The 16,371-nt window shown below is 42.6% G+C and overlaps 1 protein-coding gene across 2 annotated transcripts in view; it reads right to left on the bottom strand.

Moving 5' to 3' along the window:
- LOC126162748 (torsin-1B-like) overlaps positions 1-16,371 on the bottom strand; it is a 105,846-nt gene that overhangs the window by 86,663 nt on the left and 2,812 nt on the right. For both annotated transcript variants that reach the window (XM_049919429.1, XM_049919430.1), the window contains exon 2: positions 14,803-15,065. In XM_049919429.1, the coding sequence (XP_049775386.1) occupies positions 14,803-15,065 (263 nt within the window). The remainder of the gene's footprint in view (positions 1-14,802; positions 15,066-16,371) is intronic.

Genomic DNA, 16,371 nt, shown 5'->3' with positions numbered 1-16,371 from the left:
CTTTCACGAATTGATGATGAAATGATGAGGACAGCACAAACACCCAGTTCCCGGGAACAGAAAATCCCCAACCCGGCCAGAAATTGAACCAAACTTTGTTAATATTTCAGAATCTTCAAACCATTTTGTACTAAAAAAGCAATCTGGAATTGAAGGGATTCACAGTGAATGAAGACTCTTCAAGCCACTTTAGTTGCTATGTAGTTCTTTATTGGGAACACTGCTGGTTTCACACAATTACAGGTGCATCCTCAGGTGATGCAATGATGAGACCTCAAACTATCAGAAAGCTGTGATGTCCCACAGTTCTGTTGCAAATGGAAAATGTTGATCCATAATAGGCTGTTGTCAATATTAAAATTGGAATTAAGCACCAGAAGGTGAATGTCAAACTGAACACACGGGGGTGACAAGACCATTAAGCAACTGTGAAAATGATGACTGTTTGTTATGCCAGTGCTACGGAATGGTAATTGGTGGTGTTGTACTGGGAGCTCATCTCGGAAAAAATTCATCCCATGTTTGATATTGTAAACCATATGATTCCCAAGGCTTTTTTTTCAGAGATGCCTTAATAAAAAGCATGAAATAAGTAAAAGCATCATATAATGTGTGTTTGCCCCAGAAGATGTGGAACCACTACAGGAAACATCTACAGCGCAGCTGTTATGGTTTGCTTGTGGTTTATGGAGTCTTGAACAATTTAGCTGCACGCGACGTACAACAGCTGTGTTATGGATGTTTCCCTTAATGGTTCTATTTCTGCCAGAGCAAACACATATTATGGGATGCTTTTACTTATTTCATGATTTTTATTAAGTCACCTCAGAAAAAATCCTTGGGAATCACCAGATTCATGGTATCAAACTTGGTATGAACATTTGCCAAGATGAGCTTCTAGTACAACACCACCAATTACCAGGCCGTAGCACCAGCATAACAAACAGTCACTGTTTTCACACTTGTTTAATGACCTAACCATCCCATCCATTCAGTCTAACATTCACCTTTTGGAGCTTAATACCAATTTTACTATTGACAACAGGCTATAATGGATCAATATTTTCGATGGGAACGTCATAGCTTCCTGGTGTTTGAGGGCTAATCATTGCATCACCCGAGAATGCACTTGTAATGGTATGAAACTAATAGTGTTTCCTATAATGAACTACATAACAGTTAATGTGGCTTGAGGAGTAATCATTCACTGTGAATCTCTTAAATTCATAAGAATTTCTTTAGTACAAAATGGTTTGAAGATTCTTGAATATTAACAATGTACTTTTTATACCTGCAGCAGTACTATGTACAAATAGTATGCTGGACTTGTTTAGGACCTTGTCTCCTTCTCCCGGTCCCTACAGTGGAAACACTTTCACCAACAACCCAACCAATCACACTCAACCCAAAATCAATATTGAACACTGCCTAACTCGGGTCACCTCTCCCTCCAACTGTTATCAACCCTCACTGCCCCAAACCACATCCCGTTCACATTCCAGAATTACTGAACCTCAAAACTTACCATCGTGCCCCAAATCCCTCAATATGGTTACCAACTTTACATCTGCAGAAAGAACTGCAATCCACCACCTAAAAACTGATTCTGACCTCATAATCGTATATGTCAACACATGTTCCATCACTATGGTTTTCAAATGCCAGCTGACAAATTTGTCCACCTACAAACCCTGCCACAATAACCCAATTTCACAAAACCAACAGAATCTTCAGTCTCTTCAGAAATCCTTAGGTCCTTCCCAGAACCTCTCTCCTGAGTCTGCCCATCTCCTCATCCCTACCACTCCCCACACTCCTACCACCTACATGCTTCCTAAAGTACATACGTAAAACCAACCACTCATGACGACCCACTGTGGACAGTTACTGTGCCCCTACTGAGAGAACCCCTGCTCTCATGGACCAACACTTCCAGTCTATTACTGTAACCTATCCTCCTATATACCATATTTACTCTAATCTAAGCCGCACTTTTTTTCCGGTTTTTGTAATCCAAAAAACCGCCTGCGGCTTAGAATCGAGTGCAAAGTAAGCGGAAGGTGCCGCCACAACTAACTTCTGCCGTCGAAAATATGTAGTGCCACACAGGCTTGCTTTGCAGGCACAAAGATGAATACTGGCGCCAAAACCTCTGCGTCAGTAAAAAAAAAGTGGAAGACGAGATTTTTTCTCCGCCCCGAGTTTCGACCACTGCATTTTCATACATTATCCAACGAAACAACGAAGTAAATACAAAATCCGTATTGTTCATCTTCGAATGTAGCAGCATTTCAATGTACTACGAAAATCCGACTGGCAAGACTGTTCGGGGTTTTTGTCAATATGGCTAACTCTATGTTCTGAATTTTTTTCTACCTGTGAGAAGAGATGGTTACTAATAGGAACTTTTATGAATTGTGAATCACATGCAGTATTCTCTTCGCCATAAGAGTAATACGAATATAAACATTTTGCGATGTATTCTTTCGTGTTTGCTGCTATCTTATTTAAATCCTATCTGCCTAATAAACTACGAAACTAGAGTGAGACAACAGCAAACGCGGAAGAATATACATATCATGTTTAGTTTATATTCGTATTATTCTTATGGCTAATAGTGATACATTCAGAAATGAAGCACGGCAATTGACTAGATTTTTAAATCTAAGATGACTAATTTCTGTGCAGAATGTAATGTAATGTACTAAAGTGGCGTCTGCAAAGATTTTCAAACGGGGAAACATTTTCGCTAAACTCTCGTTCAGAACATCTTCTATCATACGCAGTCTATTATTTAGTTCTTGTTGATCATTATCAAAGAAAGCAGCAGTGTAAGTAACAATAACTAGCAGTCTCTTGCCATTGTTTCGCTAATGAGACAATTCCTCTCTCTCTTTTAAGACGCGGTAGTGCACAGAAAAGCAAGCCATGCTGCGAGCGGCGACAGGCCGTGAACACGCACTATCAGAATACGACAAACAATGCATGACACAGTACAGTAATCCATTTTCAGCTTAGAGTGACGTTAACACCTATAACAAAGAAAATGGCACTTATCAGATCAAAGAAAAATAAGCAATCAATTCAAACCAGACGAAGCACGTGAAAAAGGAAGGGTACCCGTATCAATACGGACGGAGCGCCTACCACATAGCAATGGCTACCTTGTAAAGCTTAACTGCTAAGCTTACGACTCGAACCAAACTACTGTAGTTGTATCGTCATTCATTCAACCTAAATTGTGTCTCATATTAAAATGGACCAACTTTGTTTCGATTTGGAGGTGCGGCCTAAAACTTTTCTCTCCTCTTGAATTTCGAGTCTCAAATTTCAGGTGTGGCTTAGATTCGGGAAATTTTTTTTTCCTTGATTTCGAGTCTCATTTTTCAGGTGCGGCTTAGATTCGAGTGCGGCTTAGATTCGAGTAAATACGGTAACAGAAATTAATCATTTCCTTCATCAACTTTTCACAGTTCCTGCTCCTTTATAGCATGATACCCTGCTCATAACTGTTTATGCACATTCCTCTACACCAATATCCCCAATGCCCATAGCATTGCTGCCACTAAACACTACCTTTATCAACAACCAACTGACTCTAAACCAAACCTCCTCTTTGGTCACAATTACCAACCATATCTTCGCCCACAATTACTTCTCCTTTGGCAGAGTGAGTGAGTGAGTGAGTAGAAGGGTTTTGTGGGCGCACGACAGCAAGGTCTTCAGCGCCCGTTCAGTATCATAGTGAGACAGGTGTCAAGAAAAAAACTCAGAACAGTTACATCAAATGGAACATAAAACACAGGGAACAATCATGGAAAAATATGTGCTCACCCACACCGAAGCGTGGGATGAAGCAGGGCGTCAGCAGTAAAACATGGACAACACACGAAGAAAAAGGTAGAGGGAGCTAAAACAATGGAGCAGATGGAAGTGGCTGGATGACCGCAAGGAAAAAAGGGAGGAGTCAGCCACTCTGCAAGACACTAAAACCGCCAGCCTAAAAGTTTAGGCCAGAGTCCAGACACATCACAAAACTTAAAAACCCTAGACACACACGTCTCATCGTTAGCTAAAACACAGGGCAGATCCCCATCAACTTGAGCTTCTGCCCTTGCATCACGGTATAAAACGCAGTCTGTTAAAATGTGCCGGACAGAGATGTGCACACCACAAGCATCACAAAACGGAGGATCCTCCCGCTGTAATAAATAGCTATGTGTCAGAGGACAGCTCCACTGAGCACCCATCGTGGTGGTCTCCTTTCAGGGCCCACGCCATCTGGCAGGTGAATCCAGATTGGGAAATGATCACTGCCGTGCAAGTCAGCGACCACTTCCCAGTGAGCACTGGTGGCAAGAGCTGGAGAGCAAAGCGAGAGATCAATGGCAGAGAACGACCCAGTCACTCTGGATAAATGAGTACTCTGTCCTCCATTGAGCAAGTAGGCACAGGATGACAGGAGAAGCCTCTCAATTGCTCTACCCCTAGGGCATGTAATTACAGAGCCCCAAAGCACATTGTGGGCATTAAAATCACCACAAATAACGAATGGCTGGGGGAGCTGGGTAAGAAGGTCGGTGAGGGCCGCGTCATCAAGAGCATCATGTGGGGGCAAGTAAAGAGAACATACAGTCAATGGATGACGCACTTGCACGGACACAGCGACGGCCTGTAAAGTCGTCGTAAGTGAGAGAGGCGAGGAGTGGTAGTCCGTCCTGACGAAAATACCTACGCCTCCTCTAGCTCTCTCTCCACGCAGGTCGTCCTTTTTGTGGAGTGTGTAGCCTCGTATCTCAGGGGAGTATGATGGATGGAAATACGTCTCCTGGAGACAGAGACACAGTGGTCTACCCTGAGAGAGTAGACGAAGTTCCTCCACATGCGTCCTGAACCCTTGCAAGTTCCACTGGAGTATGGGAGCCATCTATGTTGGGGGTAGCACCTTCATCCTGTCTCTCCGACGGGGCGGGGAGACCGCAACAGGTGGAGGGGCAGGCATGGGACGAGATGATTGCCCCACACATACATCGTACTCCATCAACTCTGGGGAAGAGTCAGAGGAAGCCTCACGTAAAACAACATCCGCATGGTCAGATGGTTTACCACGGGATTTGACGCGATGTTGCTGCTGTACAGTAGCTTTCTGTGGTTTGGTGGACTTTGGGGGAGCTGATGTGAGAGTGGTGATTGGCGCACTGGGCTTGGGAACAGCCTCAGCGTTGGAGGCGCCAGGGGCTGGTCCAAGTTCGCCACTGTACCTTTGTCTGCCATTCGAGTAGGGGCTACTGGCTCTGAAACACTGGCTGCGTTGCAAGTGCACTGACAGCTGCAGGTGTTAGTGCCAACACTCACCACCTCAGTCTGCGTTGAGGCATCGACCTTTGGAGTAGGCTTCTGAACCAGGGATGCAAAAGATGTAGCAAATGTGGGAGGTTGCAACGACTTATAGATCTTCTTGGCCTCACCATAGGGGATACGCTTGGTTGTTTTTATTTCCTGGACCTTGCGTTCCTCTAAAAATATTCGTCAGTCCCTACTCCAAACAGGGTGGTTCCCAGAGCAATTAATACACTTAGCCGGAGACAAGCAACCAACTCCTTCATGAGCAGCCTGACCACAGTTTCCACAAGTCGCTTCGCCTTTACAGCCTAAGGTGGTATGCCCATAACGCTGGCATTTAAAACAGCGCATTGGGGTCGGGAAATAAGGCCTCACACTAAGGCGAAGGAAGCCAGCTTTAACATGTTCAGGAAGTTTTGTGCTACTGAAGGTCAGAATAAAGGAGTCGGATTTGACAAGAGTGCCATCAACCCTCTTCATGATGTGTTGGACATCAACGATACCTTCTGGAGCCCACTCACGTTGCAGTTCTTCCTTGGGAATGTCAACTAGATCCCGGCATGTCACAACACCTTTGCTGTAGTTCAAGGTGCTGTGCAGTTCAGTGTCTATGGCATACTCTCCAAGGCATTTAGCAGATTGGAGGTTAGTTGCTTGCTGGGAAGTGGAAGTTTCCACTAGCAAGGTCCCATTACGTAAGCGCTTCACCGATTTTAAGGAGCCACAGATTCCCTCCAATCCCTTTTGTATATAGAAGGGCGAAACCTTCTCGAAACTACCCTCCTTCCATTTCACAATGAGAAACACATTCGGATTACCAGAATGCATTCTGTTACCTAAGACTGGACTTTTCAAAGAAGCGCCGGAGTCAGGGGGACTGACTGCACGGGCCCTCTTAAGAGACTGGGTGTTAGAACCTTCCAGCGGCCCACCCTTTCCGCTGGGAGGAAGAAAAGAGGATTTCGAAGGATCCATCTCGGTCCCACGAGCAGCTAGGGAACTAGAAGTCCACCTAGACAGAGCCCCGCGTGCCTAGGTAAGCCTTATACAACTGAGGTGCGGCAGGTTCCCCAGAGGTTGCCCGCTATCGACTGTTCCACCTCAACAGCCATGCATCTCATCAGCGCGCAGCACACCTTGAGATTGAGGGTTTTTTTTTATAGAGGTTTATTCCATCCTCGCGATCCGGGCGGTCAAGCCAAGATCCCCATTCCCTGAGACACACAACGTTCCACCGCCGCGCCGCACGGTGGTCGCTGAAGCATGCCCAGAGTTTACGGTGACAGGGGACTGGTGGCGCTTACCAGTCCCCAGCTCAGGAACCCCGGGGTCGCCAAGCCCCTACTCAGCAAATGAATGCTGAGCCCCTGGGGGCTCTCCTTTGACAGCATCGCCTACAAACAAATCTGGGGCACGGCAATGGGCATCTGTATAGCACCATCCTATGCCAACCAATTCAGGGGGCATCTAGAAAAACACTTGCTAACCACCCAGAATCCCAGACCCCTCACCTGTTTCAGATTCATTCATGGCATCTTTGTGATCTGGACCAAGGGATTGGACACCCTATCAACATTCCTCCAGATACTCAACACCTTCTCCACCATTTACTTCACCTGGTCCCCCTCAACCCAACAAACCACCCTCCTTGAATTTGACCAACACCTCAAGGACGGTGACACCAATACCTCTGCCCATATCAAATCTACCAACCACAACCAATATTTCCACTTCAACAGTTGCCACTCATTCCATACCTAGAAGTCCTTTACTTACAGCCGAGCCACCTGTGGTCAGCATATCTGTGGTGAAAAGCAGTCCTCCTCCAAATATAGATAGGGTCTCACAAAAAGGAAATAATGTTCCCAACCTCGTCAGAAACTACTCTCCTGTGCCTTGTCTCTGCAATCATCTACCACCTCCCACATACCCACCATCCAACCACAAAGGACCACTCCTGTTGTTACTCATCCTACTCCATCAAATGCAGGGCTACCAATGAAAGCTGTCATGTGACCTATAAACTGAGCTGCAATCAATGTGTTGCTTTCTATGTGAGCATGATGACTAACAAGTTGTCTGTCTGCATGAATGGCAACCACCAAACTGTGGCCAATAAACAACTGCATTACCTAGTTGCCAAGCATGACACACAATAATATGAGCCCAACTTCAACAACTGCATCATAGCCTGTGCTATCTGTATTCTTATCACCAGCACCAGCTTTTTCTGAAATGAACAGGTGCAAACTCTCCCTGAAACATATCCTTCATTCCCATAATGTCCCTCGTCTCAACTTTAGCTACCCCTATTCACCGCCTGCCTGTCCTTTCTCTGCTCCCATTCCACTACCTCACACACCTTCCATCCCACCAACACATCTACATTGTCTCCTTCTCACTTCTCTACTTCTCTCCTCTCGTTTAACCTCTCGCCCCCCCCCCCCCTCCCCACTCCAGCACAGCCTCTTGAAGCCGCTCCTAATGTACCCACCATGTCCCTAGATGGTTGCATTGCAATACCATCTTTCCCCATCCTACCCTGCTACTCCCTCCCCCACAATACACCCCAGCTACACTGCTGCTCACTCCTCTGATGCAGTCAGGCCTTAGTTCCCAGAGACGACAGTGGCAGTGTGTGTGTGTCTGTGTGTGTGTGTGTGTGTGTGTGTGTGTGTGTGTGTGTGTGTGTCCTACTTCTGTTGAAGGACTTCCCGATATGCCCTCTTGGTGAAAGTACACTGCAGCAGTTCATGGATCACATGAACAGTGTCCATCCCAACATTAAATTTATATTCGAGATGGAGAAGGATTTCAAGTGACCATTCTTAGATGTTTTAGTTGAGCAGAAGGCAGGAGGCCACCCTGGTCATTCAGTGTACAGGAAACCAACACACACTGATCGATATTTGAACACTGGTAGTTTTCACCACTCTATGCACAAGAAAGTGGTCCTGAACACATTAGTACACAGAGCCAAAGTTATTTCTGACGACAACCACCTATAGTCTCAATTGCAGCACTTGAGGTACATGTTCAGGAAGAATGGCTAAAGTGAAAGAGAAATTGAAAATGCCTTCAGGTGTCACCAAAGAAGGATGCCTTGTGGATCAGCAGAAGAAGCCAAGCCAGTGGCTTTCCTGCCATACTGTGGGACAATGAGCAGCAAGGTAGGATTTATACTGCAGAGACATGGATTGAGACCAGTGTTCCAGGCCGCCCCCAAGATACAAGATACGTTGCGCCTTGTTAAAAACAACATAGCTCTTCATGTGCCCGGTGAGTACAGTGTCCCATGCGAGTGCAGCAGCATCTATATAGGCCAGACAATTCACACAGTTGCAGAGTATTGTACCGAGCAAGAGACATATTAAGCAAAGAGAGCTTGACAAGTTGGTCATAGCTGAGCACTGCTTCGAAAACTCACACAAAATGCAGTTTGAGAGCACAATAGTCTTGACTCATGCATCAACATAATCTGACTCTGTTACAAAAGAGGCAGCTGAGATTAGAATGAACAGCAACAACTTCAACAGAGACCAGAGCTACACAATGAGTCAGGTGTGGGGGCGGGCTTTGGATGTTGAAAGCAAGCAACAGCTGATGCTTAACGCTTGTAAGGAGGCAGGAGCAGCAGTTTCAAACGTATTGCCGGCCCCTCGTGCCACTTGACATCACTCAGACCTGCAGTGGGCCAGAGCTGCTATGAGCTGCCCAACTCGCCTTCCACACACGTGACATTTTGGCCCTCTCTGATTGGCGCCAGCAACCGTAATTATTGGTATGGCATAGTCCATATCAATTCAGCTGGGCTAGGAAAAAATCTTACCTTCATAGTCTCGGATGTTATTGAATTTAGCATATGTTCAAATAAAGGACTAAGTAAGGAACACATATTTGTTTGTTTTCTCAAAAAAAATTTCTGCTCCAAGATACAGCCCTCCAAAGATGACACTGCGCATACCATTTTGAAGATGCAAATTTTGGAAAAAAATTTAAAATGCTGTATCTCTGGGACAATTCTAGACTTTTTTTTGAAATGTAATTGCTTTATCATTACAAAGAAATCCTCCATTTGGATTTATCTGTCAAAGTTATTTTACTATAGTATTATGAATTTTTTAAAATAATTTATGGAATTTTTTGTTTTCAAAAATGCCAATACATAAAATTTTAATTTTTTTCAGCTGATTAGTACCATATAGTTCTACATTCTCTGAAAAGGAGAGCTTCCACTTTTAGGTTGAACAGGTTTTATAAACAACTACTACATTATTGCATAACAGGCTCATAAAAATCAAAACCTAGCCTTATGTAACATAATTTTGGTTTTGAAAGATGAGTAAGAGACTCATTTTTTAAGCATTTCCAAAATGTATGTGAAATGTACAAAGACTGAAAGGTTTCAATTTATACAACTTCTATGCACTCTGTTTAGTACCGAAATTAGCCAGTCAATGAACTAAAAATTTGTTCCATTGCTTCAATACGAGGTGCATTCAAGTTCTAAGGCCTCCGATTTTTTTTCTCCGGACTGGAAAGAAATAGAAACATGCGCATTGTTTTAAAATGAGGCCGCGTTCATTGTCAATACGTCCCAGAGATGGCAGCACCATACAGCAGGTGGAATTTTACTGCCAGCGGCGAGAATGAGAACTGTTTTAAATACTTATAATGGCGACGTTTTCCTTACTTGAACAGCGCGCAATCATTCGTTTTCTGAATTTGCGTGGTGTGAAACCAATTGAAATTCATCGACAGTTGAAGGAGACATGTGGTGATGGAGTTATGGATGTGTCGAAAGTGCGTTCGTGGGTGCGACAGTTTAATGAAGGCAGAGCATCGTGTGACAACAAACCGAAACAACCTCGGGCTCGCACAAGCCAGTCTGATGACATGATCAAGAAAGTGGAGAGAATTGTTCTGGGGGATCGCCGAATGACTGTTGAACAGATCGCCTCCAGAGTTGGCATTTCTGTGGGTTCTGTGCACACAATCCTGCATGACAACCTGAAAATGCGAAAAGTGTCATCCAGGGGGGTGCCACGAATGCTGACGGATGACCACATGGCTGCCCGTGTGGCATGTTGCCAAGCAATGTTGACGCGCAATGACAGCATGAATGGGACTTTCTTTTTGTCGGTTGTGACAATGGACGAGACGTGGATGCCATTTTTCAATCCAGAAACAAACCGCCAGTCAGCTCAATGGAAGCACACAGATTCACCGCTACCAAAAAAATTTCGGGTAACCGCCAGTGCTGAAAAAATGATGGTGTCCATGTTCTGGGACAGCGAGGGCGTAATCCTTACCGATTGCATTCCAAAGGGCACTACGGTAACAGGTGCATCCTACGAAAATGTTTTGAAGAACAAATTCCTTCCTGCACTGCAACAAAAACGTCCGGGAAGGGCTGCGCGTGTGCTGTTTCACCAAGACAACGCACCCGCACGTCGAGCTAACGTTCCGCAACAGTTTCTTCGTGATAACAACTTTGAAGTGATTCCTCATGCTCCCTACTCACCTGACCTGGCTCCTAGCGACTTTTGGCTTTTTCCAACATTGAAAGACACTCTCCGTGGCCGCACATTCACCAGCCGTGCTGCTATTGCCTCAGCGATTTTCCAGTGGTCAAAACAGACTCCTAAAGAAGCCTTCACCGCTGCCATGGAATCATGGCGTCAGTGTTGTGAAAAATGTGTACGTCTGCAGGGCGATTACGTCGAGAAGTAACGCTAGTTTCATCGATTTCGGGTGAGTGGTTAATTAGAAAAAAATCGGAGGCCTTAGAACTTGAATGCATCTCGTATCTTCCTTTCATATAGAGTGATACCTTCCTATTGAACCAATAGGAACTGGAGCACTTACGATCTTCAATACATTATGAACAGAAGGTGAGCACTGATGGCGTTGCTGCTGTCCTTCAGCTGGAAACCTATATCCAGCAGCTAGTCCATGTGGTGGCATAAAGTTCACTACAATTTCGTTTAACTCATAACTGGTGTCTATAATCTCTGCAATCCACCAGTCACTATCACACACACACACACACACACACACACACACACACACACACACACACACCATAAACATTCCCCCTTCTCCGGTTGTGAATCTGAATATTATCCTGCTGTTTCTAAGGTGTTGACCGAATGAGTAAAATTTCTTGTTTCTTGCTCTTTAAAGTGTGTGCAATATGAGTTCATCCATCACTTTGAGTTCAAAAATGTCTTCTGAATTCCTTTCACAGGAGTAGTTTGTTTGGACCATTCTTCTTTTTTTTGGCTCACGGGATTCTTTGATTTCCTCTTTGGACAAAAGAATGAGGGCTGTGGATGTATAAGATTTTATGACTCTCGTAAAATCCTCAGCATTCTGAACCACAGCTGTATTTGGTCTGGAAAGCTTATGTTTTGTAGCAAGGTGCCTCAGGAGGCCTCCTGCACCATCCCGAGGCCCCTTCCCATGACCAGTGGTACTGTATACCCTGTCAGTCGGCACAAGCAACTTACTCAATTCAAACGGCTGGTAATGATTCTTAAAATGACTAGGAGCACCATCAGAAATAATGATGATCTTCTCTGCTCCTGTTTGCAGTTGAAGGATTTTGTGCATTGCTAGCAAAGCACGTGCTGAGACATGTTCTGTGTCATCACTTATAACTGCAACACTTGTGGTCTTGTTTTGAAAATCTGCCATTCCTGTAAAAATTGAAACCTGGTCATTACTACAATGATGCCCTTCTACTTCTTGTGGGAGAATTACAGACCAGTTCTCAGCAAAATCATAGTGAAGTACTAAACATTGTTCTCCAGCCTGTACACAACCTTTTACTCCTGCAATGTGTTGTTGTTGCAATTTCTTCAGATGCTGGTGTATTACTGCTTTCACTGACTATTTACCAAGTTCATAATGAAACTGTCAAGGGCAACAGGTTTCTTAATTAGTTTATTTTCCTCCAATGTCACATATGCAATTTCTGCGGAATTATCTGATACATATTCCAGGCAAAGTGTCTGTGAAGACAGTCCTCCCTTTCCAGGGCAGTCACCACATTCTTGAGACAAACAAGTCTCTCGCTTTACATCACAGTCTACTAATGACTTCACATGTCCAACCAAGGTGTCATATGTCACGTGCTCCAGTAAGTTCTTCACAGTTACCAAACAAAGTTCAAAATTCGTACTGAACACACATAAATAGACATCTCTAGGTGGGTGTGGAACAACCCACTTAGGTCGCAGTGCATAAAATTTTGACCTTCCAATAGGTGAAGTTATACAGTTGCTCTTATAAATTGCAAAAGTTTCTTTAATACTGCAAGTCATGTACCTCTTCACTTTCGCAACTTTTTGACCTTCTACTGTTACAGTTACAGTGTCTTTTTTGTTGGCGCTCTGGCGAGAACAGTCCCATTTATCTTCCAGATAAAATGACTGCACTATTTGAACTTGAGCTGCTTCTACAGGGTGACCATAATAGGGATCTCGTCTTCCAAAGATTCCTTTTACAGACCTCACATTTCTTGATTTGTCTACCGTATACTTTGATATTGATGGAATGTGGTTCAAAATTGTTTTCTTTGAAAATGTCTCTGGAATAATAGTTAAAACTTGCGCCTTTTCTCTGTAGGATGCACAATATTCAACAGCTGAATTGAAATTTGTGAAAAATTCCTGGTAAGAGGTTCAAGAGGGATTTCACTGATTTTCTTCTGAAGATGGAATTTCTACTTTGAAGAGTGTGGTCAGTTTTGCTGTAGTGTATTCATCCATAGCTTTAGTAATTTCTCTGCATTTTCTTGATGCATAGAGATTATGACTCAACTTCACTGACCACAGTTTCTTAACAGGAGTAACACCTACCTCGGTAGTTGACTGATTCAGGATATTTAATTCTTCCTCCTCTGATGCAAAATCTGCATTGTCTGCAACACTGCAACATCAAAGGCTTCACCTTGTTCAGATACTATCATAGTTGTTATTCTGACAAAACATTTAGAACACAAAAAGTTGTCACTGGAAACATCTTCACTTCGAAACAGAATCTTCAAATGAGAACTCTTATTCCTAACCTGAACAAAGTCTGTTTTTCTGTTTGGCTTATATATAGCTCTTTTATGGCAAGCATTCAGCACACTTCACTCTCCTGTGGCCCCAGTCAGAAGACATTTCGAATAGTCCTTTTCACAAAACACATCACAACTGTCAACTGGCAAATTCCTCACGAAAACACAGAACTCAGTGGATGGTCTCAGATTTCTTAGAAGCCTCTTCAGTAAACAAATTAGCACTGAACAACTACAATACAGAAACCTGCAATGAACAACCACGGCAAAGAAACTGACAAGAAACTACAATAAAGTCTAAGAAATACCTGCAACAATGAAAGTGATACGAAATAACTGCAACAAAGACAATAGAAATAAACATTGTAACAAAGAAATTAGTAAGAAACAACTTCAGTGAAGATATACATTACACTTGAAAGTTAAAAAAAATCGAGTTTTTAAAATAAAAACTGTCCAACTTAAAAGTGGAAGCTCTCCTTTACAGAGGATATAGTACTACGTGGTACTAATCAGCAGAAAATAATCAACTTTTCTGGACTGGCATTTTAGAAAAAAAAAATTCTTTAAATTATAAAAAAATTCAAAAGGCGACAGTAAAAGAATTTCGACAGATATGTCCAAATGGAGGATATCATTGTTATCATAAAGCAATTATCTTCCAAATAAAATAAAAAAATAAATAAAAAAACTAACAAAATAGCTAGAACTGTTACAGAGATACAGCATTTTACAAATTTTTCCAACATTCGCATCTTGAGAATGGTGTTCACAGTGTCATCTTCGGAGGGCTGTATCTCAGGGCAGGACTTCTTACTTACTCCTGAATTTTAACATATGTTAAATTCAATAACATCCGAGACTAAGAAGATAAGTCCCCCTGCCTGAAGTGATATGGATTATGCCGTATTTAAGTGGGAAATAGCACCAGCCCCGGCAGTCAGTAGTTTTAATCCTGACGACGATGACAGAGCTACCCATAGAAAGCTTGAGAATTTTGTTGGAACTGACGTGGCTTGAAAACTAAGAAGATTTTATCCATCTGCATTTGTTTACTCTTTTTCTGTGTGCCTCTAGTACATTGCTAACCTGTTGTCACAAAGTCCGTCAATATTCATGAAACTTCCCACAGCAAGAGCACAATTCAAGATCATGAAGCTCGACACGCAATAACAATTAGTTTGTTACTAATACCAACAGTATTGTTTCTTTTTTGTCAAACCTATTATAGCAATATAATTAGTACATCATCACATTTACACTATAATGTCAAAGAACACCTTTGTGTCAGTCAAATAATACAGCTGTTCAGCATTCTCTGCACAAGTGACAATGAAAAATAAATAACTCTTACAGAAAAACATTGAATTATTTATTTTACTGATCATTACCTGGTATAATTCTACATGTTTTTCAATTCTGAAGTGGAGTCTTCCAGAGAACATATAGATGTGGGAATCCTCCTCACCATATTTAAATAAGTTTTTCTTGATGAAGTTGGCAATGAAATTCTTTCCTACTCCTGGCAAACCATGAAAACTCATAACCAAAGGTTTCTCATTGTTCCCCTTAATATGGCCTCTCAATGCACTTGTAATATAATCAACGGCAATATGCTGACCATACACTCTGCTTTTCAATGTAGTTGTCAACTCTGAAAATTCAAATACAGAAAAGTATCTACTGTAAGGTAGGACGATTACAAACATTACTAAATGACAGATGACAGCATATGTAAAACAATCATATAATGATAATGGAACACACACACACACACACACACACACAACTCTGAGGTGGGTGGTGTCGGCAGGGTTGGGGGAGAGGGGACTTAGGCTGAGAGGGAAAGAAGAAAGGGTGGGGGAGGAGACAAAGGACCAGTTCCTATGGCCAATGATTAATGAACACTTCTGTAATCATTTCATAAACATACCCAAGAAAAGTTATTACAATCAGTTGCCAAGCCCACACAATTTTCTTATGTTTTTGAAAAACAATGGCATTTGTTTTAAGATTAAATAACAACAGCAGCTGATTAGTGTAAAAAGGAAGATTTGTGGTTTAGTTCAAAATAGCTGTTATGTTAATAAATATTTATGTATACATGCACCACATCAAGTAATCTAGTAGCAATTCCTATAATTATCAGTGTAAGTAGATTAGCATTTGTCACAAATATTTGTTAGTATACTTCACAACAAAAGTATTCTGCAATGACCGTTTCTGCTTGTTATGGTATAATCTGACTTCTTCCACATCCCTGAAGAACACACCAAGAGAATGAATTAATGAATGAACAGTTCAGTTTATCAGCAAAAGTAAGATTCTCTGTAGAGTGGCGTCAACCGAAATGTGTGGTACCATTTGCCGGATTTGACTCATGATGTAACTGTGTTGTGTTATGTGACAGCACTGTTGTGTGGCATATCCAAAATGGATTGTGTTTGAAGAGAGTGTTTTGTATTACAGAAATAGGTGTTTGGAGCTTTGTTACTGAGTTACCGTAGCGTCAAAAGTTATTCGCTACAGATTTGTTTTGTATTTGTTATTAGTTATGGTGCGATGAAGAAATTTGCTAGTAGGTTGTTGCTTACATAATGGGTGACAGTATTGTGACAACAATAAAGTTCCTCCAGTTGTATGGTCTGCTGGCCAATAATGTCAAGTGCCATGTTTGCAGGGAATTCAGAAAGTTAAAGAATGTTGCTGTGTCTCAGCCAAGGGATGAATATGTATCACTGTCATCGTGACAGTGTTTGGCAATCCTTTCAGTGGGGGTGGGGGACGGAGGTTTGGCTCAAGAATTCTATACACACCACCAAAAAATAGTTACTTACCAAAGCTAGTGATCTCTCTCTCTCTCTCTCTCCCTCACACACACACACACACACACACACACACACACACACACACACACACACAGAGTAAGTAACTATTTTTTTATGGTTCTGTGGAAGTGT

Source organism: Schistocerca cancellata, chromosome 2, assembly GCF_023864275.1.
Source record: "Schistocerca cancellata isolate TAMUIC-IGC-003103 chromosome 2, iqSchCanc2.1, whole genome shotgun sequence".
NCBI classification, from domain to species: Eukaryota; Metazoa; Arthropoda; class Insecta; order Orthoptera; family Acrididae; genus Schistocerca; species Schistocerca cancellata.
The sequence above is the reverse complement of the archived record's forward strand: the minus strand, read 5'-3'. Positions and strand labels throughout refer to the sequence as shown.